General features: G+C 47.4%; 1 protein-coding gene across 1 annotated transcript in view; it reads left to right on the top strand.

Moving 5' to 3' along the window:
• The window catches only part of LOC140392282 (broad substrate specificity ATP-binding cassette transporter ABCG2-like), a 336,441-nt gene that overhangs the window by 59,429 nt on the left and 251,238 nt on the right, over positions 1-25,774 (top strand). The window contains exon 2 of the mRNA XM_072477599.1: positions 22,070-22,198. Coding sequence (XP_072333700.1) covers positions 22,070-22,198 — 129 coding nt within the window. The remainder of the gene's footprint in view (positions 1-22,069; positions 22,199-25,774) is intronic.

Genomic DNA, 25,774 nt, shown 5'->3' on the forward strand with positions numbered 1-25,774 from the left:
ACAGAAACAAAAGGCAGTAAGGGGGAAAGTGTAAAGCAGAGAAGCCATAGTCAAAACTCAAAAATGGCAACAGTACAAGATACAGTGACTGAGGGGAGCTCAGTGAATAGGACCAGGAACACTAAAAGGAAGAAAACGGGAAGTGAAAACATTAATGGTAAGCGACGCGGCAGGTTGTTACATGAAGATATGGGTTCAACGACAAGGAAAATTAGGAGAAAGGTTAAGAGGAAATATAACTTAGGAGAGGTTACTGATCGGGTGTTAAGATTCAGAACAGAGGTAAAAAAGCCAACATAAGTGTACTTTACCTGAATGCTCGTAGTATTCGGAATAAGGTAAATGAGTTGATAGTGCAAATCATCGTGAATGACTATGAATTAGTGGCCATTACGGAAACATGGTTAAAGGATGGTCACGACTGGGAGTTAAATATCCGAGGGTATCAAACTATTCGGAAGGACAGAATGGATGGTAAGGGAGGTGGTGTAGCTCTGTTATTTAAGGATGACATCCGGGCAACAGTAAGGGATGACATCGGTGCTTGGAGGATAAGGTTGAATCCATTTGGGTGAAAATCAGGAATAGTAAGGCGAAAAAGTCACTGATAGGAGTAGTCTATCGGCCACCAAATAGTAACATTATGGTGGGGCAGGCAATAAACAAAGAAATAACTGATGCATGTAGAAATGGTACAGCAGTTATCATGGGGGATTTTAATCTACATGTCGATTGGTTTAACCAGGTTGGTCAAGGCAGCCTTGAGGAGGAGTTTATAGAATGTATCCGCGATAGTTTCCTAGAACAGTATGTAATGGAACCTACGAGGGAACAAGCGGTCCTAGATCTGGTCCTCTGTAATGAGACAGGATTGATTAATGATCTCATAGTTAGGGATCCTCTCGGAAGGAGCGATCACAATATGGTGGAATTTAAAATACAGACGGAGGGTGAGAAGGTAAAATCAAGCACTAGTGTTTTGTGTTTAAAGAAAGGAGATTACAATGGGATGAGAGAAGAACTAGCTAAGGTAGACTGGGAGCAAAGACTTTATGGTGAAACAGTTGAGGACCAGTGGAGAACCTTCCAAGTGATTTTTCACAGTGCTCAACAAAGGTTTATACCAACAAAAAGCAAGGACGGTAAAAAGAGGGAAAATCGACCGTGGATATCTAAGGAAATAAGGGAGAGTATCAAATTGAAGGAAAAAACATACAAAGTAGCAAAGATCAGTGGGAGACTAGAGGACTGGGAAATCTTTAGTGGGCAACAGAAAGCTACTAAAAAAGCTATAAAGAAGAGTAAGATAGATTATGAGAGTAAACTTGCTCAGATAATAAAAACAGATCGTAAAAGTTTCTACAAATATATAAAACAAAAAAGAGTGGCTAAGGTAAATATTGGTCCTTTAGAGGATGAGAAGGGAGATTTAATAATGGGAGATGAGGAAATGACTGAGGAACTGAACAGGTTTTTTTGGGTCGGTCTTCACAGTGGAAGACACAAATAACATGCGTGTGACAGATGGAAATGAGGCTATGACAGGTGAGGACCTTGAGAGGATTGTTATCACCAAGGAAGTAGTGAGGGGCAAGCTAATGGGGCTAAAGGTAGACAAGTCTCCTGGACCTGATGGAATGCATCCCAGGGTGCTAAAAGAGATGGCTAGGGAAATTGCAAATGCACTAATGATTATTTACCAAAATTCACTAGACTCTGGGATGGTCCCGGCGGATTGGAAATTAGCAAACGTGACACCACTGTTTAAAAAAGGAGGTAGGCAGAAAGCGGGTAATTATAGGCCAGTGAGCTTAACTTCGGTAGTAGGGAAGATGCTGGAATCTATCATCAAGGAAGAAATAGCGAGGCATCTGGATGGAAATTGTCCCATTGGGTAGACGCAGCATGGGTTCATAAAGGACAGGTCATGCCTAACTAATTTAGTGGAATTTTTTGAGGACATGAACAGTGCGGGAGATAACGGGGAGCCAATGGATGTGGTATATCTGGATTTCCAGAAAGCCTTTGACAAGGTGCCACACAAAAGGTTACTGCATAAGATAAAGATCCGTGGCATTAAGGGGAAAGTAGTAGCATGGATAGAGGATTGGTTAATTAATAGAAAGCAAAGAGTGGGGATTAATGGGTGTTTCTCTGGTTGGCAATTAGTAGCTAGTGGTGTCCCTCAGGGATCAGTGTTGGGCCCACAACTGTTCACAATTTACACAGATGATTTGGAGTTGGGGACCAAGGGCAATGTGTCCAAGTTTGCAGACGACACTAAGATAAGTGGTAAAGCAAAAAGTGCAGAGGATACTGGAAGTCTGCAGAGGGATTTGGATAGGCTAAGTGAATGGGGCTAGGGTCTGGCAGATGGAATACAATGTTGCAAATGTGAGATTATCCATTTTTGTAGGAATAACAGCAAAAGGGATTATTATTTAAATGTTAAATATTAAAGCATGCTGCTGTGCAGAGAGACCTGGGTGTGCTAGTGCATGAGTCGCAAAAAGTTGGTTTACAGGTGCAACAGGTGATTAAGAAGGCAAATGGAATTTTGTCCTTCATTGCTAGAGGGATGGAGTTTAAGACTAGGGAGGTTATGCTGCAATTTTATAAGGTGTTAGTGAGGCCACACCTGGAGTATTGTGTTCAGTTTTGGCCTCCTTACTTGAGAAAGGACATACTGGCACTGGAGGGTGTGTAGAGGAGATTCACTAGGTTAATCCCAGAGCTGAAGGAGTTGGATTACGAGGAGAGGTTGAGTAGACTGGGACTGTACTCGTTGGAATTTAGAAGAATGAGGGGGGATCTTATAGAAACATATAAGATTATGAAGGGAATAGATAGGATAGATGCGGGCAGGTTGTTTCCACTGGCGGGTGAAAGCAGAACTAGGGGGCATAGCCTCAAAATAAGGGGAAGTAGATTTAGGACTGAGTTTAGGAGGAACTTCTTCACCCAAAGGGTTGTGAATCTATGGAATTCCTTGCCCAGTAAAGCAGTAGAGGCTCCTTCATTAAATGTTTTTAAGATAAAGATAGATAGTTTTTGAAGAATAAAGGGATTAAGGGTTATGGTGTTCGGGCCGGAAAGTGGAGCTGAGTCCACAAAAGATCAGCCATGATCTCATTGAATGGTGGAGCAGGCTCGAGGGGCCAGATGGCCTACTCCTGCTCGTAGTTCTTATGTTCTTATAACCCAGTGACCCCACTCAACCATTACTAAGGGCAATTTTGGACACTAAGGGCAATTTAGTATGGCCAATCCACCTAACCTGCACATCTTTGGACTGTGGGAGGAAACCGGAGCACCCAGAGGAAACCCACGCACACACGGGGAGAACGTGCAGACTCCGCACAGTCAGTGACCCAGGCAGGAATCGAACATGGGACCCTGGAGCTGTGAAGCAATTGTGCGAACCACTATGCTACCGTGCTGCCCATAAAGTTTGCAGCCTGTAACTGTTTTCCTGTAGATTCATTCATTCAGGTTCTCTGCTGTTTCAGGAGTACGGCCCTTTGGCCAATTAATTGGCCACCAGCCAATCAATAAAACCAAATCCCACCCCATCTCTCCCTTTCTCTGGTGCCGTAAAGTCTGAAGCTCCTGTTCAAATTAGGTATGACAGTGGTTAGTACTTTTGCTTCACAGCGCCAGGGTCGTGGGTTCGATTCCCGCTTAGGTCTCTGTCTGTGTGGAGTCTGCAGGTTCTCCCCGTGTCTGCGTGGGTTTCCTCCGGGTGCTCCAGTTTCCTCCCACAAGTCCCGAGAGACTTGCTTGTTAGGTGAATTGGACATTCTGTATTCTCCCTCTGTGTACCCGAACAGGCGCTGGAATGTGGCGACTAGGGGATTTTCACAGTAACTTCATTACAGTGTTAATGGAAACCTAGTTGTGACAATAATAAAGGTTATTATAAACTAGCAAAGATTAGCAGAGTGTTCTCTCTTGTAACTCCTGACTTCCTCATTCTCTCTGCTGGTTGATTTAAAGATAAATGTCCATTAATCAGCCATGGATCAAAAATGATAACGGCAAAATAAAAGAAAGGGGAAATAAGAGAACAAACAGGAAGAACCCTTATACTTGTCAGAACATTACTCCCAGCATGATTCGGGTGTAGACAGTCTCACTTTCCCCAGTACTGGTGCCAGCTAGCCACAAATGGAAACAACTTCTCCTACACCTTTGAGCCATGCTTCTCTCTAATTTGATTTGTTCTATGCCAATTTGCACATGACTCAGGTAATAATCCAGAGATTATGACCTTTGAGGTTCTGTTTCTAAATTTGGTGCCAAGACCTCATACTTACTATGCAGAACCTCCTTCTTTGTCCTGCTTATATCGTTGGTACCTACATGGACCACGACGACTGGGTACTCTCCCTCCCACTGTAAGTTACTCTCCAACCCCGAGCAGATGTTCAAAAACTTGGCTCCATTTTTGCTGCAGGGAACAGTGTCAATTCCTCTGACTATGCCATTGTTGTCTTCCTGTACAACAGTGCCATGGCCAGTCAGCTCATCCACCTTGCAGCCCCCACTCTTATCCAAACAAGCTGAAAAATATCTCAAACCTGTTGGACAATTGTAAAGGCAGAGGCTCCTGTATGCCTGCCCTCAGCCCCCTACCAGCCTCGCTTGTGGTCACGCTCCTTTCCCTGACCACTGACCAAATCAGAAGATCCTGTCCAAAGAAGTGTGTCTGCCTCCTGGTACAAAGAATCCAGGTAACTTTCCCACTCCCTGATGCATCCCAGTGGCTGTAGTTCAGCCTCCAGCTCTTAAACTCTGAGCTGAAACTGCTCTCATTTCAAATATGTCTTTGCCCTAGATCAGACTGGCATGCAGGAGCTTCCACATACTGCAGCTGTGACACATCACCTGTCCTGCCACCCTTAATGTGTTCTAATTAACTATTTCATTATTTAATCAATTATATATTTTACTTCTTTTTTTTTTTTTTACCTTACCTAGACTATTTTGAACCTTAGAAATAGACTAAACCATAGTCACTTAATAGATACTAACCAAATGACTATCCCAGGTTACTGAGGGAAGCGAGGGACGAAATACTTAACAGATATCTTTGCAGCATCGTTGAGCACGGGTGAGGTCCCGGAGGACTGGAGAATTGCTAATGTTGTCCCTTTGTTTAAGAAGGGTAGCCGGGATAATCCAGGGAATTATAGACCTGTGAGCTTGACATCAGTGGTAGGCAAACTGTTGGAGAAGATACTGTGGGATAGGATCTATTCACATTTGGAAGAAAATAGACTTATCAGTGATAGGCAGCAGGGTTTTGTGAAGGGAAGGTCATGTCTTACAAACCTAATAGAATTCTTTGAGGAAGTGACAAAGTTAATTGATGAGGGAAGGGCTGTAGATGTCATATACATGGACTTCAGTAAGGCGTTTGATAAAGTTTCCCATGGTAGGTTGATGGAAAAAGTGAAGTCACATGGGGTTCAGGGTGTACTAGCTAGATGGATAAAGAACTGGCTGGGCAACAGGAGACAGAGAGTAGAGGAAGGGAGTGTCTCAAAATGGAGAAGGGTGACTAGTGGTGTTCCACAGGGATCCGTGCTCGGACCACTGTTGTTTGTGATATACATAAATGATCAGCACGGGCATCAGCGAGGGCAGCACGGTAGCACAAGTGGATAGCACTGTGGCTTCACAGCGCCAGGGTCCCAGGTTCGATTCCCCGCTGGGTCACTGTCTGTGCGGAGTCTGCACGTTCTCCCCGTGTCTGCGTGGGTTTCCTCCGGGTGCTCCGGTTTCCTCCCACAGTCCAAAGACGTGCAGGTTAGGTGGATTGGCCATGCTAAAAATTGCCCGTAGTGTCCATAAGGGTTGGGAGGGGTTATTGGGTTGCGGGGATAGGGTGGAAGTGAGGGATTAATGTGGGTCGGTGCAGACTCGATGGGCCGAATGGCCTCCTTCTGCACTGTATGTTCTATGTAATCTATGTAATCTGGACGAAGGTATAGGTGGTCTGATTAGCAAGTTTGCAGATGATACTAAGATTGGTGGAGTTGCAGATAGCGAGGCGGACTGTCAGAGAATACACCAAAATATAGATAGATTGTAGAGTTGGGCAGAGAAATGGCAGATGGAGTTCAATCCAGGCAAATGCTAGGTGATGCATTTTGGAAGATCCAATTCAAGAGCGGACTATACGGCCAATGGAAGAGTCCTGGGGAAAATTGATGTACGGAGAGATCTGGGAGTTCAGGTCCATTGTACCCTGAAGGTGGCAACGCAGGTCGATAGAGTGGTCAAGAAGGCCTACAGCATGCTTGCCTTCATCGGATGAGGTATTGAATACAAGAGTCGGCAGGTGCTGTTACAGTTGTATGGGACTTTGGTTAGGCCACACCACATGTGGAATACTGTGTGCAGTTCTAGTCGCCACATTACCAGAAGGATGTGGATGCTTTAGAGAGGGTGCAGAGGAGGTTCACCAGGATGTTGCCTGGTATGGAGGGTGCTAGCTATGAAGAAAGGTTGAGTAGATTAGGATTGTTTTCGTTGGAAAGACGGAGGTTGAGGGGGGACCTGATTGAGATCTACAAAATTATGAGCAGTATGGACAGGGTGGATAGGAACAAGCTTTTTCCAAGAGTGGGGGCGTCAATTACAAGGGGTCACGATTTCAAGGTGAGAGGGGGAAAATTTAAGGGAGATGTGCGTGGAAAGTTTTTTACGCAGAGGGTGGTGGGTGCCTGGAACGCTTTGCCAGCGGAGGTGGTAGTGGCGGGCACGATAGCATCATTTAAGATGCATCTAGACAGATATATGAACGGGCGGGGAACAGAGGGAAGTAGATCCTTGGAAAATAGGTGACAGGTTTAGATAAAGGATCTGGATCGGCACAGGCTGGAAGGGCCGAAGGGCCTGTTCCTGTGCTGTAATTTTCTTTGTTCTTTGTTCTTCTCCTGTGGCAGAGTAAGACTACTTCCTGAACACTATGAAAGTTAGAAAGCAAAAGAACACTTCTTTCCCCCACTTTGAAATAAATTCCCAAATATACCCATTCTGTCTTGGTCTTACTCAAGCTGACGTCTGCCTCACTGATGGTGCACAGCATATTGTGGCCAGCTGATGTGAATGCCCAATAAGACTGAAAAAAAATGAACTAAGGCCCCTTCCAAGGCTATAACTGGAACATTTGAGCAGCATCTACACACATAGTACTTATTGGTATGGCTCCCTAATGGGAGGTCCTGAAAGAAAGAAATAATTCCTCTCATGGTTGGCCTTGGTATTTTTTTACTCATCATTCCGCTCCTTACCCTCCTTTCTCTCTCATTTCCCCCTTCTCTTTATGAGTAACTCCCTCTTCCCTTCCATTCACCTCCACTAAAAAGATTCTAGAGTAATTTTTGTTATTTGATATTTTGTGTTTCGGTAGCCTCGGCCCCAAGCTACAAATTCCCTCCCTGCATCTCTCCACCTCTCTGTCTCCCTCTCCTGCTTTAAGACACTCTGATCAAGCTTTTGGTTAATATCTCTTTATGTGTCATGATTATGTTCATATAATTCTCAGCATACTTGAGATTGTTTAGCAAATACTGTCCAATCACAAAACGACATAATGTTGGACATTATGCTCTGAGCTTTGTAAGCACAGGCCAGTTGAGTAAGGTCTTGGTGTAGAATCCCGAAATACACGAACACCCAATTTAACATTATTAGTCGGGCTCACAATGCAGCTTATTTAAGCTTGCTAGAGGTTACACATTTAAACATGCAGGGACCTGTCCTCTGCAGTCAAAAGGAACATATCTAGCTATAGGGTCTTTTTGGAATTAAACAAATGTTTGGGGGATAATAGTATTCTCCTTAGCAATACCTCAATCAATCATAGTCAACTTTCCAATAAATCGGCACCCTTCACTCATGGAGTATAAATTTTGAAATTTTGCATTCTTGCGTCTGTCATGATGAGTGCTAAGTTTCGCCAGCATGTCTCTTTTTTTCAGCAATAATAAAAACCCCGAATATGCTTCACCGCAACATCATTAAGCAAAATTAAACATATAATGCAACATAAGGACAGGAGACCAGACACATGGTAAAATAAATTGATTTTAAGGGGTAAAGGAAGGAAGAGAAATAGAGTCAAAAAATTCAAGAAATTATTTTTAGAGCTGAGGGGCCTGCTGAAGATACAGCTACCATTGTAGGAGCAATTAATATTGGTGTTCATAACAGGCCAGAACTTGGGGGATGCGGGGGGGAAGCGGAGAGAGAGTTGTGGGGCTGGAAAAGCTTATAGGGCTAGTGAGGGTGAGTCGTGAGGAATTTGAACACATGGTAGAGGATTTTAAAATGAAGTCTTTGCTTCATGCAGAACCAATGTAGGTCAGCAAGCACAGAGGTCAGAGGTGAATGAGACTTGGTGCACATAAGGACACAGAGCTTTAGATGACCTCAAGCTTATAAGGTTTAGGGACTTCCGGGTGCGGCTATGCAGAGCTAAGTCGCATGTTCGGCAGCTCCCGCTTGGAACGGACTTTTGGGCTCTTTACAGGGCCCCCAACGTCTTTTTTTCGACATTTCCCGGTGTGGGAAGAAGACTGCAACATTCCCCCGACAGTGTCCCCCAGGAATGGTATGTCTCTTGGTTACCAGACCCGGCAGAAACAGTAAAAGATTTGGCTGGATCTGCAGGAACAAAAGCCTCTTCCAATATGCAGGCGGGGGAAGGGCAAGCTTAAAGGCTTCAAGCTGGCTTGAGGGTCTTTATTAAAGGTGAATTCTAGCAGCAGAAGTAACAACTGTGAAAAGATCTCACCAAGGCCATTGAAGAAGCGGGGACGAGGCTTCCGGTGGCGGCCATGGAGGAATAGGTCGCGCATTCGTCAGCTCCCGTCTGGAACGGACTCTCGGATCCTTTTCAATAGTTTCCACAGACTTTTTTGGGGCAGATTGGTGAAGCGAACACTTCCAAAAGGATTCCCTCTCGACACTTCCGGTTGCGGCTATGCGGAGCTAAGTCGCACATTCGGCGGGTCCCGCAAAAACGGACTTTTGGGCTCTTTTCAGGGCCCCCAACGGCACTTTTTCGACGTTTCCCGGTGTGGGAAGGAGTTAATAACAGCTCCCGTCAGTATATGGCTTTAACAAGGAGCGGGGCGGCAAAAAAGGTGGTTGTGGACCCGAAGAAGGGAGGGAAGAAGGACAAAATGGCGGCGGGCGGAGACCAGGCAGCGTGGAGGCAGTGGGCGGAGGAACAGAAGGGTATCCAGCGCTGCCTCAGAGAGATTAAAACGGACCTGCTAGAGCCGATGAAGGCTTCTAACGATAAGCTGCTGGAGACACAGACGGCCCAGGGGGTGGCGATCCGAGAGGCTAGACAAAAGATCTCTGACAATGAGGACAAGATCTTATGCCTGGCGGTAAAGGTGGAGGCGCACGAGGCGTTTCACTCGGGGCTAGATGCCAAAAATCGAGATGTGGCGATCTTGGTGGGAAAGAAGGTGTCATTCGAGGCGTCGAGCATTGTAGCAGATAATGGCGGTAGGCACATAATGGTAAGTGGTAAGTTGCAGGGCGAGAGGGTGGTACTGGTCAATGTGTATGCTCCGAACTGGGACGATGCGGGTTTTATGCGGCGTATGTTGGGTCGGATCCCAGACTTGGAAGTGGGGGGCCTGATAATGGGGGGAGACTTTAACACGGTGTTGGATCCGGCACTGGATCGCTCCAGGTCTAGGATGGGTAGGAAGCCAGCGGCGGCTAGAGTGCTGAGGGGATTTATGGACCAAATGGGAGGGGTGGACCCTTGGAGATTTGCAAGGCCGGGGGCTAGGGAATTTTCATTCTTCTCACATGTCCATAAGGCTTATTCTCAAATCGACTTTTTCATTTTGAGTCGGGCGCTGATAGCGAGAGTAGAGGATACCGAGCATTCGGCAATAGCCATTTCGGACCACGCCCCGCATTGGGTGGACTTGGAGATGGGGGAGGAGAGGGACCAGCGCCCGCTGTGGCGCTTGGAGGTGGCGCTGTTGGCGGACGAGGAGGTGAGCAACCGGGTCCGAGGAAGTATAGAGAGGTACTTGGAGACCAACGACAACGGGGAGGTCCGAGTGGGGATGGTATGGGAGGCACTGAAGGCGGTGGTGAGGGGAGAGCTGATCTCCATTAGGGCCCACAAGGAGCGGAGGGAGCGGGGGGAGAGAGGGAGAGGCTGGTGGGGGAGATGGTGTGGGTAGACAGGAGGTATGTGGAAGAGCCTGAGGAAGGATTGATGAGGAAGAGGCGCAGCCTCCAGGCCGAATTCGACCTGGTGACCACCAGGAAGGCGGAGGTGCAGTGGAGGAAGGCCCAGGGGGCGGTCTACGAGTATGGGGAAAAGGCAAACCGGATGCTGGCGCATCAGCTTCGGAAGCGGGATGCAGCTAGGGAGATCGGGGGAGTTAAGGACAGGGGAGGGAGCGTGGTGCGGAGTGGGGTTGGCATCAATGGGGTCTTCAGGGACTTCTACGAGGAATTGTACCGATCCCAGCCCCCACGGGAGGAGGGAGGGATGGGCCGTTTCCTGGACCAATTGAGGTTTCCAAAGGTGGAAGAGGGATTGGTGGCGGGACTGGGGGCACCGATTGGGCTGGAGGAGCTGATCAAAGGGATAGGAAGCATGCAGGCGGGGAAGGCACCGGGGCTGGACGGTTTCCTGGTCGAGTTCTTTCAAAAATATATGGACCTGTTGGGCCCGCTGTTAGGACCTTTAATGAGGCAAGGGAGGGGGGGCTTTACCCCCGACGATGTCCCGGGCACTGATCTCCTTGATCCTGAAGCGGGACAAGGATCCCCTGCAATGTTTGTCTTACAGACCAATTTCCTTGCTAAACGTAGATGCCAAGGTGCTGGCGAAGGTCTTAGCCACGAGGATTGAGGATTGTGTGCCGCAGATCATCCATGAAGACCAGACGGGGTTTGTGAAGGGGAGACAGTTGAACGCGAATGTGCGGAGGCTTTTGAACGTTATCATGATGCCGGCGAGGGAGGGGGAGGCGGAGATAGTGGTGGCAATGGACACTGAGAAAGCCTTCGATTGGGTAGAATGGGGGTACCTGTGGGAGGTGCTGAAGAGGTTTGGGTTTGGGGAGGGGTTTGTCAGGTGGTTTAGGCTGTTGTATGAGGTCCCGATGGCGAGTGTGGCCACAAATAGGAGGAGGTCCGAGTACTTTTGGTTGCACCGAGGGACGAGACAGGGGTGTCCCCTGTCGCCCCTGCTCTTCGCACTGGCGATTGAACCCGTGGCTATGGCAGTGAGAGAGTCGAGGAACTGGAGGGGGTTGGTGCGGGGTGGGGAGGAGCATAGGGTGTCGCTTTATGCGGACGACCTGCTGCTGTATGTGGCGGACCCGGTGGGAGGAATGCCAGGGGTAATGAGGATCCTTTGGGAATTCGGAGACTTTTCGGGGTACAAGCTCAATATGGGGAAGAGTGAGCTGTTCGTAGGTCAGCTAGGGGACCAGGAGAGGGGGATTGGTGAACTCCCACTAAAAAGGGCAGAGAGGAGCTTCAGATATTTGGGGGTGCAGGTGGCCAGGAGCTGGGGGGGCCCTGCATAGGCTTAACTTTACAAGGCTGGCGGAGCAAATGGAGGAGGAGTTCAAGAGGTCGGACGCGTTGCCGCTGTCCTTGGCGGGTAGGGTGCAGTCAATTAAAATGACGGTGCTCCGAAGGTTTTTGTTCCTGTTCCAGTTTCTCCCGAAGGCTTTTTTCAAGCGGGTTAACAGGAGTATAATGGGGTTTGTGTGGGCGCGAGGGACTCCGAGGGTAAGAAGGGTGTTCCTGGAGCGGAGTAGAGATGGGGGGGCAGGCTGGCGATGCCCAACCTCTGTGGGTACTACTGGGCCGCCAATGCGACGATGGTGCACAAGTGGGTGATGGAGGGGGAGGGGGCTGCATGGAAGAGGCTGGAGACGGCGTCCTGTGTGGGTACGAGTCTGGGGGCGCTGGCAACGGCTCCGCTGCCGCTCCCTCCAAGGAGGTATACCACGAGCCCGGTGGTGGTGGCGGCCCTCAAAACTTGGGGGCAGTGGAGGCGGCATAGGGGGGAAGTTGGGGCCTCGGCGTGGACCCCATTACGGGGGATCCACCAGTTCGCCCCAGGAAGAACAGGGCGTGGCACAGGGCAGGGGTACGAAAGTTGGGGGACCTGTTTGTGGACCGGAAGTTCCGAGCTTGGGTGAGCTGGAGGAGAAGTATAGGCTCCCCTCGGGGAACACCTTCAGGTACGTACAGGTAAGGGCGTTTGCCAGACGGCAGATGGCTGAATTCCCGCGGCTACCACCACACACAGTACAGGACAGGGTGCTCTCGGGGGGGTGGGTGGGAGTGGGGAAGATCTCGGAAACTTACCAGGTGATGCAGGAGGAGGAGGAGGCCTCGGTGGTGGAGTTGAAAGGTAATTGGGAGAAGGAGTTGGGAGAGGAGATCAAAGAGGGGACGTGGGCAGATGCCCTAGGGAGGGTGAACTCTTCCTCTTTGTGCGCGAGGCTCAGCCTCATCCAGTTTAAAGTGCTGCACAGGGCACACATGACCGGGACAAGGATGAGCCGGTTCTTTGGGGGTGAGGACAGGTGTGTTAGGTGCTCAGGGAGCCCAGCAAATCACACCCATATGTTCTGGGCATGCCCAGCGCTGGAGGAATTTTGGAAGGGCGTAGCGAGGACGGTGTCGAGGGTGGTAGGATCCAGGGTCAAACCGGGCTGGGGGCTCGCAATATTTGGGGTGGCAGGAGGCAAAAGAGGCCGGAATTCTGGCCTTTGCGTCCCTGGTAGCCCGGCGAAGGATTCTCCTTCAGTGGAAAGATGCGAGGCCGCCAAGCGTGGAATCCTGGATCAGCGATATGGCAGGGTTCATTAAATTGGAGAGGGTGAAATTCGCCTTGAGGGTCGGTACAAGGGTTCTTTAGGCGGTGGCAACCGTTCTTACACTTTCTGGCAGAACGATAGACATTGGTCAATGGCAGCAGCAGGCCGGGGCGGGGGGGTTTACTTTATTTTTGTTTATGTTATTTACACTGGAGGGTCTGAGGGGGTGTATACACCTGTTGTGTTAAGTCGGGGTGTTATTGTTAATTTATTATTTATGTACAGGGGGGGAGGGGTTTGGGGGGTTGCTTTTTTAGATTGCGTTTTGTACTTAACGCTGTTGGGTTCTTTTTTCTTTCTCATTTTGTTATTGATATTTTATGAAAACCTTTAATAAAAATTATTTTTTAAAAAAAAGCTTATTAGGTTTAGAACGTGGAAGACCAGCCAGAGATGCTTTGCAATAGCCAAGTCTAGAGGTAATAAAGGCATGAATGAGAGTTTCTGCAAATGAGCTGAGACAGGAGCAAGTCAACCTTGCTGAGGTGGGCATAGCTGGTCTTAGTGATGCTGCAGTTACGTTGTCAAATTAGAAAACCAAGGCTTAGCCTCAAACAGTTACAGCAGAGAGGGATGGAGTTGGTAGCGAGGGTTTGGAGCAAAATCAAAGTAAATATCTTCAGTTTCCCATATTTAATTGCAGGAAATTTCTATTCATCCAGTACCAGATGTTGGATTAACAGTCTGATAATTTTTTTTTAGTTTAGAAAATACCCAATTATTTTTCTTTCCAATTAAGGGGCAATTTAGCGTGGCCAATCCAGCTAACCTGCACATCTTTGGGTTGTGGGGATGAGACCCACGCAGACACGGGGAGAACGTGTAACTCCACACGGACAGTGACCCAGGGCCGGGGTCAAACCCGGGTCCTCAGCACCGTGAGACAACAGTGCTAACCACTCCGCCACTGTGTCACCCTCCAGTCTGGTAATTTAACAGAAGTGGAGGCATTAAGGGAGGTGGTGTGACATAGAACCGGGTGTCACAGTGTACATGTGAAAACAAATGCTGTTGTCATGGAAAACATTCATGTGTCTGTGATCAGTGTGTTCTGTATGTGTGGTGTATGCTTTTTTATACCCTCAGAGTGATTGTCCCAATTTACGGTAGCATAGTGGTTAGCACTATGGCTTCACAGCACTAGGGTCACAGGTTCGATTTCCGGCTTGGGTCACTGTCTGTGCGGAGTCTGCACGTTCTGTGGATTTCCTCCGGGTGCTCCCACAAGTCCCGAAAGACGTGCTATTAGGTCATTTGGACATTCTGAATTCTCCCTCTGTGTACCCGAACGGGCGCCGGAATGTGGCGACTAGGGGCTTTTCACAGTAATTTCATTGCAGTGGTAATGTAAGCCTACTTGTGACAATAAAGATTATTATTATTAAAAAGTAATTCGAGTAGTAAGCTTTTTTTGTGAGTTTTAATAAAGGAAGTTATTTATTATCCCACACTTTCCCTGGAGTTTAAAAAAAAAGCAATATCTTATTCACTCACCTCACACACACACTTGTCACTCCTGCAAAGGTTAGATAAAGTTGAAGTAGAAAAAACAATATGATTACAAAGGCCTATGATTTCTTGCTTTTAGTTGAAATAAAGGTCTTGCTTTCTCAATAAGCTGCAAGACCTCTTGTAGTTGAATTTCCAGGAGGTTGGTTCTCAGGTGAACTTAGAGTTGGAACAAATTGGAGAGAGTCCTTCACTCATTTTCAATGTATGATTGTTTATTACCTTCGCTGCATAATTGACTTACAGCTGGATCAGTGGCTTCCCTGATGGACTTTGAGGTAACTGTCTCTGCAAACTGCTTTTTAAAAGCTGACCAGAAACATAGCTGTGCTCATCATAGAATCACAGTGCAGAAGGAGACCATTCGGCCCGTTGGGTCTGCACTGACCCACCGAAGGAGCACCCGTCTAGGTCCACTTTATCTTCCTATCTCCATAGCCCCACCTAACCTGCATATATTTGGACATTAAGGGACAATCTAACATGGTCAATCTACTTAACCTGCACATCTTTGTAAGAAGTCTTACAACACCAGGTTAAAGTCCAACAGGTTTGTTTCAAATTACTAGCTTTCGGAACACAGAGTGCTCCGAAAGCTAGTGATTTGAAACAAACCTGTTGGACTTTAACCTGGTGTTGTAAGACTTCTTACTGTGCTCACTCCAGTCCAACGCCGGCATCTCCACATCGTGCACATCTTTGGACTGTGGGAGAAAATCGGAGCACCCGGAGGAAGCCCACAGACATGGGGAAAATGTACAAACTTCACACAGACAGTCACCCAAAGGCCGTAATTGAACTCAGTTTCCTGGTGTTGTGAGGCAGCAGTGCTTACCACTGTGCCACAAGATGCCTAGTCAGGTGACTTGTACAAGGTCAAAGTCCTTTGTTCAAAGAAAGGTGGTGTGTTGATTAATGAGTGTACTGAAGGGATCACATGTATGGTAGCTAAATTTGCCCCCAACACCCAAGATATATAGGAAAATAAGTGTGTTATGGGCTAGAGTTTTAAAAAACTCCAAAGTATATCATGGAGTTCACCTGACCCACGACTTTTAATAGATTTTGGTTATGTGGAGCACAAGGGTCCACTCTCCAGGTGTTATGTATTTTTAAAACAAAACAATGTTTATTCTATGAACCAAGTTAACATTTTATAAACACACAGTAAACATCTTAACAACTACCAACATACGTAACCTCACAGATACAATACTCTATAGGTAACCCTTAATACCTTTCCCAGCATCCATAAGTTAAACCTTTTTTAACAAAGACAGCAGGTTTAAATTCTCTACAGAAACAGGTATTACTTTGAAATCATCAAGTGAGCTGGAGACATTCTTTAGCTTGTAGAGAAAGATCAGCACATCTTCTTGCTTTGAATGCAGCTCTCCAATGCTGAAAACGAAACCAAAAACAGAGCCACAAAGCAGCTTTTCAGCTCAAAACCAAAGTAAAAGACAGAAAGACAGCCCAGCTCCACCCACACACTGACATCACTGCAGCTATTTGATAAACACCCATTTCTTAAAGGTACATCCACATCACAAGTGATCGAGAAAATTTAGAGAATGCAAAGGAATGTAGCTACCATGTATTTGGTTCCTTCGGTACATTTGATAACCTGTCTATACCAGTTAAGTGAGTAGGCACAAATTTGGCAGATGGATAATAATGTGGGAAAATGTGAACTTGTCCTCTGGTGGGAATAATAGAAATAGTATTTAAATGGCGAGAGATTGTAGGGCTGGGTGGTACAAAGGAATCTAGATGTATATGAATCACCAAAGCAAGATATTAGGAAGGCAAATGGAATGTTGGCATTTACTGCATAGGGAATGGAGTATAAAAGTAGGGTGGTTTTTCTGCAGCTATACAGGGCCTTGGTGAGACCATATCTGGTGGTTTCCTTATTTGAAAAAGGGTATTATTACATCGGAAGCGGTTCAGAGAAGGTCTACTCAACTCATTCTGGGGAAGAAGGGCTTCTTTGTTGAGGACTGGTTGTGCCTATGCCTATTGGAGTTTCGAAGAATGAGAGGAGACCTTATTGAAACATGTCAGACCTTGAGGATGTTTTTGTAGGGTAGATACTGGGAGGATGTTGCCACTTGTGGGAAAGACTTGTACCAGAACAGAATTTAAGAATGGGAGGTCTACAGTTTAAGATGGAGGCGAAAGTATTTTTTTTCTCTCAAAGAGTTGTTACTCTGTGGAATTCTCTTCCCCAGAAAATAGTGGAGGTAGGGCCATTGAATTTATTCAAGGTAGTGTTAGACAGATTTTTACTAGTAAACGGAGTAAAGGGTAATAGGAGACAGACAGGGAAAGTGGAGTTGAGACACAACAGATCAGCCTTGATGCTATTGAATGGTGGAGCAGGATCGACAGTCTGAATGGTCGACTGCTGTTTCTAAGTCCCTGTTCCTATATTGTCATTTGACATTTTAAATTCATCCTGTCTAGTTTGGATGAGCAGCCATTAATACACAGCAAAAGGTCAATTGGACCCATTTCACATTCGTTTAGCACACATTGAGTTTTGATGTTTCTTTTCTCCAACATGAAACAGAAACACGAGTCGGCTGTAATGCTGTAGTTCTTTGTTCGTCTTTAGTCAAAGGGATGCAAATTTCTGATTAGCTGTGAATGTAGGTATTTGCTTGATACTCAAGACTTTCTGGCTTAGAATGCCAAAGGTCACGTAATTTGCAATGTAGATACTGATGTGTTGGGTAAGCTGGGTCTGCGAGGACTGCGTTTACTGTAGCAGAGAGAGACAGGCTTCCAACACTTGAAGAAATGCAACTCTATTTTATTAAACTCTTAACTATTAAACATACTTTAACTGTGGGTTGACACTATGCTGAGTTGACTGGAGACCTGAGGCTAAACTGACCAGACTATCTTACTACCACATGGTGGATGTTCTAGTTGTTGCTCAGAGGCTCTGACTGTCTCAGAGGCTGCATCCCAAGAGAGCGGGAAAACCAGTGCCCTCCGGCTTCACAGTGGCCGTGGCCTGTCTGGTGACTGGCTGCCATGCTCCGCATGTTCACCGGTCATCCCCCGCGTCAATCAACATCTGTCTGTGCACCACCACACACCCGCGTGTATACCACAACATCTCCCCCCTTTCAAAAAATGTGTATATGTCAATAAATAGTGGGTGTGTGTATGAGCCTGACTATGTACAAAGTATGTGAGCGTATTTACATGAGTAGGAGCTTAACTATATACAAAATACATGAACGTATTTACATGGGAAGGTATCTAGTGCAGATAGTGTGCATACAACAAATTAGGAAGAAACAATATGTACAGATGTGTAAACGAAGCACAAGGCAATGCAACATTCAGTCTATAAGTTCAGTCTCTGTGGCGGGCGATGAATTCTGGTTGACCGCCTTAAGGGTGGGCCAGGGGCCGCCTGCACTGGAATGGGCGGAGCTGCGTCCAACATAGACGGTGGCAAAAGAAGTGGCAGATCGGTGACCTCTTGGAAGGGTGTGTCCTGAGGAATCAGCAGGCGAGGCGGGACATCACGTTCAGGTGGCGAGTGTGGAAGCAGCCGCAGTGCCCGCCTATTACACCGAAGAAAAGAGCCATCATGCATGCGAACGAGAAATGATCTGGGGGCCACTTGCTTGACCACCACAGCTGTGGCAGAACAGCCACCGTCAGGTAGCTGAACACAAACTCGGTCAGCAGGGACCAGAGCAGGGAGATCTGTGGTGTGGGCATCATAAGCCGACTTGTATTGGGCCCGAGACAGTTGCATTCTTTGCAGGACCGGAAAATTGTCAGGGTCCGGGACGTGGATTGCTGGCACCGTCATCCGTAGTGTGCGGCTCATTAGCAGCAGTGCTGGCGACAGGCCAGCAGACAAAGGAGTCGCCCTGTAGGCTAGCAGTGCCAGGTGAAAATCTGAACCCGAATCAGCAGCTTTACACAACAGTCGTTTTACAATGTGTACCCTCTTTTTTGCTTTCCCATTTGACTGGGGGTAGTGGGGCCTTGAAGTGACGTGCATGAAATTGTACTGTCGGGTAAAATCCGTCCACTCCTGACTGAAGAAGCACGGGCCATTATCCGCCATGACCGTAAGTGGAATGCAAAGGTCTCTTTGCACGCCCTGATGACTGTTGCTGATGTGAGGTCATTCAGTCTGACCACCTCGGGATAGTTTGAAAAATAGTCCACGAGGAGGACGTAGTCCCGGTCTTTTGTGTGGAAGAAATCAATGCCAACCTTGGTCCATGGGGATGACACCAGTTCATGCGGCTGCAAAGTCTCTTTCAGCTGAGCCGACTGGAACCGTTGGCACATTGGGCAATTGAGGGCAGTGTTGGCGATGTCGTGATTGATGCCAGGCCAATATACTGCCTCTTGGGCTCGCCAGCGACACTTTTCCACCCCCAGGTGACCCTTGTGGAGTTGGCCGAGGGCGAGCTCTCGCATACTCTGCGGAATTACTATCCTGTCCAGTTTAATTAGTATGCCATCGACCACTGCCAGGTCATCTTTTATATTATAGAACTGTGGGCACTGGCCCTTCTGCCAACCATCTGTGAGATGGCGCATGACCCGTTGGAGTAAAGGATCCCTGGCCGTCTCTTGACGAATCTGCACGACCCTTTCGTCAGTGGTCGGAAAGTTGGATGCGCAGAACTCAACATGGGCGTCGATCTGGCAGACGAAGTCCGACTGCTCGCATGACGTGGTGATGGAGCGAGAGAGTGCATCGGCCACAATGAGCTCCTTGCCCGGGGTGTAGACCAGTTCGAAATCATAGCGGCGGAGTTTGAGGAGGATACGCTGTAGGCGTGGCGTCATATCGTTGAGGTCCTTCTGTATGATGTGAACCAGTGGCCTGTGGTCCGTCTCGACCATAAACTTGGGGAGTCCATACACGTAATCATGTAATTTGTCAATCCCTGTGAGGATGCCCAGGCACTCTTTCTCGATTTGAGCATATCGCTGCTCAGTAGGGGTCATAGCTCTAGATGCATATGCGACTGGGGCCCAGGAGGAGGATTCGTCGCGCTGAGGCAGTACTGCCCCAATGCCAGCCTGACTCGCGTCAGTGGAGATCTTCGTCTCCTTGGCAGGGTCGAAAAATGCCAGGACCGGGGCCTTGGAGAGTTTCGCCCTGAGCTCATGCCACTCTCACTCATGAGCGGGGAGCTACTTGAAGTCGGTGTTTTTTTTACAAGATTGCAGAGAGCTGTGGTGTGAGATGCAAGGTTGGGGATAAACTTCCCAAGGACGTTGACCATCCCTAGGAAGCGGAGGACCGCGTTCTTGTCCTCCGGTGTCTTCATAGCGTTGATCGCCGACACCTTATCTGCGTCTGGCTTCACACCGAACTGCGAAATATGGTCGCCGAGGAACTTTATTTCTGCTTGACCGAACGAGCACTTGGCTCTGTTGAGTCAGAGGCCATGCTCGTGGATCCTATGGAACACTCGCTTGAGGCTATCGATGTGATCCTGAGGAGTTGTGGACCAGACAATTATGTCATTTCATTGGGTTTGAAAGTTGGCATCTGGCGGGGCTGATGCCTCAGCGGGTGACATGGAGTGAACAAGCTGCACAATATTCAGGATTTTGCAGGCCTGAGCACCGAGCAAGGAAGCTTTGTTGGACCCTACTATTTCGAAACGCAGGGTGGCTCTTGAGGAACGATGAGAAACCACAAGCTGGCATGAGCCACTGGCAGCAATGGCATTGTCATTGTAGTCGATAAGCTGGCAGGCAGATGGAAGAATGCTCGGCTTGATGTGGATGGTATCCAGGTCAGACTTCGAAATGAGGTTCGCTGAAGCACCGGTGTCCAGCCTGAAGCATATGCGAGATTCGTTGACCGTAAGGGTGGCACACCACTCATCGTTCGGATCAATGCTCATCACTGGGAGTGGATTAACCTTTTTTTGAGAAAGCATCATATGCTTGGTGATGATAACCACCCGGAATGGGGATGTGAGATCCTCGGTGTCGGGATCTGGAACCATGTCGGAGTCAAAGTCTGCAACGGATTGCTGCACTGACCGGACGTTCCTGCGCTGTGGTTGGGATCGCTGTGTGGTGGGCAGTTGAGCAGATCTGCACAGGGCTGCGTAGTGGCCAAGCTTGCCACACTGGAGACAGCGTCGAGATTTCGCGGGACATTGCCGCTTTAAGTGGGCGGAGCCACAGTTGTTGCACATCATGACGCCGACGTCAGGATGTTCCGTGCGCCATCGCGCATGCGCGGTGTGGTCGAAAGATGTGCGCACATGCGCAGCTCGATCCTCGGCCTCGCCGTCCCCTCGGTCGTTGCGCGCATGCGCAGGAGCCCAGGAAAAGCGTGCAAAATGGCTGCCCTCATCCAGACTCAGGCCCTGGAGCTGTTTTACGTCTTGCACCCGCTCCGCATCGTGGGGGCTTTGCCACGCCGTCTCTGCCGCCTTGATATGGGAGTACCGTTTATTAGCCTGCTCATGTAGGACGCAGGTTTCGATGGCGATAGTGAGGGTGAGCTGCTTAACTTTGAGGAGTTGCTGGCGAAGGGGATCGGAATGGACCCCGAAAACGATCTGGTCGCGGCTCATGGAGTCGGAAGTGGAGCCGTAGTTGCAGGATTGCGCGAGGATACGGAAATGGGTTGAGAAGGACTGAAAAGGTTCACCTTACCCTGAAGCCTCTGCTGGAACACATAGCGTTCAAAGCTCTCGTTGACTTCGATGTCACAGTGGCTGTCGAACTTCAGCAGGACTGTTTTGAACTTTGTCTTGTCCTCACCTTCAGCAAAGGTGAAGGAGTTAAAAATGTGGATAGCGCGGTCCCCGGCTGTAGAGAGGAAGAGAGCAATCTTTCTGGCCTTCGATGCGGCCTCGAGGTCGATGGCTTCAAGATATAGCTGAAACTTCTGCTTAAAAATCTTCCAGTTCGCACCGAGGTTGCCGGTGATGTGGAGCGGCGGGGTAGGGCGGACGCTGTCCATGTTACCGACTGGCTGATCGCTGGTCACAGGCAGACTATCTCAAGGTGGGTCCGTCAAACTCAAACATAACTCACTGGTACCATGATGTGTTGGGTAAGCTGGGTCTGCGAGGTCTTCGTTTACTGTAGCAGAGAGAGACAGGCTTCCAACACTTGAAGAAATGCAACTCTATTTTATTAAACTCTTAACTATTAAACATACTTTAACTGTGGGTTGACACTATGCTGAGTTGACTGGAGACCTGAGGCTAAACTGACCAGCCTATCTTACTACCACATGTTGGATGTTCTAGTTGTTGTTCACAGGCTCTGACTGTCTTAGAGGCTGCATCCCAAGAGAGTGGGAAAACCAGTGCCCTCCGGCTTCACAGTGGCCGCGTCCTGTCTGGTGACTGGCCGCCATGCTCCGCATGTTCATCGGTCATCCCCCGCGTCAATCAATGTCTGTCTGTGCACCACCACACACCCGCGTGTATACCACGACAGATACAATTTGGAATATTCTGTCCCAAGTACAGCGCTTCAGAGATGAAAACGATGATCTGGTTAAACTTGATTTTGTGAGCTTTGATAAACTCTATGCCAAAGAATAGGAGTCTGACTGCAAAATGTGATTGCTTTGTTTGTATTAATTTATTTTTCAAATAGACGTGCATTTAATGTTAATATTACAGATTTTTTATATCAGATTGCTGGATATTCTGGCTGCAAGAAAGGACCACAGAGGGCTGTCTGGGGAAGTCCTGATTGATGGAATTCCACAACCATCAAATTTTAAATGCATATCTGGTTATGTTGTTCAGGCAAGTGCATTTATTTTGCTTTAATGTTTGTACAGGGTAATTTTATGAGGCTCTGTCCCTGGCATGAGGTGGAAATAGCACAATTAGCCCCTGTAATGTTAAAACTCTGTTTCCTGGACTAGTGAAACAGAGGTCCAGGCTGATACTGTGGGACCAGAGATTCAAACCCCACCGCAGCAGCTAATGAAATTTTAATTCAACTAATAAAATCTGGAATTAAAACTAGTCTCAGTAAAAGTGACCATGAAATTATCAGATAGTTGTTAAAAAAAAAAATCAGGTTCACTAATCTCCTTTCGGCAAGGAAATCTGCTGTTCTTACTGGGCCTGGCCTATTTGTGACTCCAGAGCCACAGCAATATGGCTGACTCTAAATAGCACTTTGAAATGGCCCAGCAAGCCACCCAGTTCAAGAGCAATTAGCCATGGGAACCATGATGGAATTTGTGCATTTAAAGCTTTTAGATTTTGAGGCAGATCATGACTGAAAAAGGGAAACCGACCTCCCCCTCCCACTCCCTCCCGTTTTTAAGGACACCGTTATGTTTTTAACCCTGCTGGTGGAAAGTCATGTCATCTGTAGTGACATCAGCGGAGTGTTTCCATGGGCTTTATTTATCCATTTTATACTGTATGAGCAACATCTCCTGAGTAAACCATGCATGGTGTTTGGAAGAAACCCAAGTGTGGCCCATCCATACTTTTTGCATGTAGCGAAGTGAAACAGGCTATGGGAATGGGGATTCAAAAGTCTTTGATTCTGTGCAAGCTACTACTCAAATAAAAAACCACAGTCCAGGGAAAATAAAAAATATATATTTTACATTGTGGATTAGGAGATCTCTTGTTTCATACATAAAAAAGAAACGGAAGGGTGGAAGGTTGAAACTATAAACCCTGGGAGCTGGTATTCAAAATGACAGGCAAAGGTGGTGCCATTGAATGAAGACGGTGAGACTTGGAACTCAAATGAAGAGAGATTTCAATATTATCTCGTACATCTGAACCAGAGCGGGACTAACATCCTTGCTGGCGGTTTGCTAGTGCTGTTGGGAGGAGTTTAAACTAATTCAGCAGGTGGAGAGGTAGCAGACTTAGCAAAATAGGGACACAGCATAACACAGAAAAGGAATCAAGTCAGAGGGAAATATAGCGATAGTAAGTTCCAAGGGAATAAGATAAGGCTGGATGACCTCTACTTTAATGCCAGGATTATTACAGATAAAATGGATGAGTTAAGGATGAGGATTGGCACGTGGAATTGTGATATAGTAGCCATCACGGAGTTGTAGTTGAGGGAGGGGCAGTATTGCAGCTTAACATCCCGGGATATAGAATCTTCAGGCGAGACAGCGGAGAGGGTAAAACAGGAGGAGTATTGCATTATTAGGTAAGGAGTCAATTACTGCAGTAAGGCGAGGTGATATCTTAGAGGCAACAAAGAATCTTGGTGGGTAGAGTTTAGGAATAAAAAAGGGACAGCCGCATTGTTGGGTGTTTATTTTTTTTTAATGACATTTTATTCCAAACAGCAAAATATAAAATACATACTCCATACAATCACAGACCACAGTTTGCACAATTTTACCCTTTTGTCCCTCCCCCTCCATTACCTCCAGAAGCTCCGGCACTTCCGATATCCCAAAAATCGCCACCATTGGGTCCGGCTTGACTTCAACTATTTTAGATAGTGTCCCAAACATACCTCCGAGTATCTCTCCAACTTCTCGCAGCCCCAGAACATATGCGCATAATTCGCCGGCCCTATTCCACACTTCTTACACCCATCGGCCACCGCCTGGAAGAATCCACTCATCCTCACCCGAGGCATGTGTATCTTATGCACCACCTTGAACTGAATCAAGCTTATCCTCACACAGGAGCATGTTAAATTCACCCACCATACCACGGTTCCAAACCTATTTCTCCCCTCCAACTCCTCCCGTTTATTCTTCATCCTCACTACTTGTGCCCTGCCTACTCCCCCAACCACCCGTATATATCTCCAATCCTGCCCTCCCCAACTAATCTGGAAGGAGCAGTTGCTCCAGCAGTGTGTTCTCTGGCAGCTTGGGAAGCACACTCCACTCTTTCCGTGCAAAGTCCCACACCTGCATATATCTAAACGCACTGCCCCTCGGTAACTTTGCTTATTTATTATAGACCCCCAGATAGTCAGTGGGAAATTGAGGAGCAAATATGTGCGCAATTCGCATAGGTGTGTAAAAATAATAATAGGATAATTATATTAAGTGGTTTCAACTTTCCCAACATTAATTGGGATCGTCATCGTGTTAAGGGCTTAGATGGAGTGGAGTTCTTAAAATGTTTACAGGAGTACTTTTAGCTCTATATATAGAGGGTCCAACAAGGGACGGTGCAGTGCTGGACCTAATTCTGCAGAATGAAGGTAGACAGGTAATTGATGTGTTGGTGAGGGAGCATTTTGGTGATAGAGACCACAACATGGTATAAGTTAAGTTTGTATGGACAAAGAAATAGACAAGTTGCAAAAAAATGTTTTAAATTGGGGGAGAGCGGAAGTTAGTCAAATAAATGGCCAAGGTAGACTGGAAAGTGTTACTTGTGGGGGAATCAACAGAAGAGCAGTGGGGGGCTGAGGGTACATGCCCAACATGTTTCCTCTGGGGTAATAGTAACAAGCCCAGAGAACCATGGATGGCCAGAGACATTCAGGATACGATGAGAAGGAAAAGAGAGGCTTTAGCAAGTACAAGATGAGCAAATCAACAAATGCATTAGTGGAATACAGAAAGTGCAGGATGGAGCTTAAGAAAGCAATTAGGAGAGCAAAGAGGGGATATGAGAAAGCTCTGGCTGGTGAACGTAGGGAAAATCCCAAGATATTCTATAAGTATATCAATGGGAAGAGGATAGCCAGGGAAAATTAGGGCCCGCTAGGGATCAAAGGAGTCTGTGGGTGGAGCCAGAGGACATTGGTAGGGTGTTGAACGACTACTTTACATCCATAGATACATAGAAGATAGGAGCAGGAGGAGGCCTTTTGGCCCTTCGAGCCTGCTCCACCATTCATCACGATCATGGCTGATCATCCAACTCAATATTCTAATCCTGCTTTCTCCCCATAGACTTTGATCCCATTCTCTCCAAGTGCTATATCTAGCCGCCTCTTGAATATATTCAAAGTTTTAGCATCAACTACTTCCTGTGGTAATTAATTCCACAGGCTCACCAATCTTTGTGTGAAGAAATGTTTCCTTATATCTGTCCGAAATGGTTTACTCTGAATCCTCAGGCTGTGACCCCTGGTTCTGGACACATCCATCATTGGTAACATCTTCCCTGCATCTACCCTGTCTAGTCCCTTTAAAATTTTATAAGTCTCTATGAGATCCCCCCTCATTCTTCTGAACTCCAGCGAGAACAATCCCAATTTGGACAGCACGGTAGCACAAGTGATTAGCACCTTGGCTTCACAGCGCCAGGGTCCCAGGTTCGATTCCCCGCTGGGTCACTGTCTGTGTGGAGTCTGCACGTTCTCCCTGTGTCTGTGTGGGTTTCCTCCGGGATCTCCGATTTCCTCCCACGGTCCAA

Source organism: Scyliorhinus torazame, chromosome 16, assembly GCF_047496885.1.
Source record: "Scyliorhinus torazame isolate Kashiwa2021f chromosome 16, sScyTor2.1, whole genome shotgun sequence".
Lineage (NCBI taxonomy): Eukaryota > Metazoa > Chordata > Chondrichthyes > Carcharhiniformes > Scyliorhinidae > Scyliorhinus > Scyliorhinus torazame.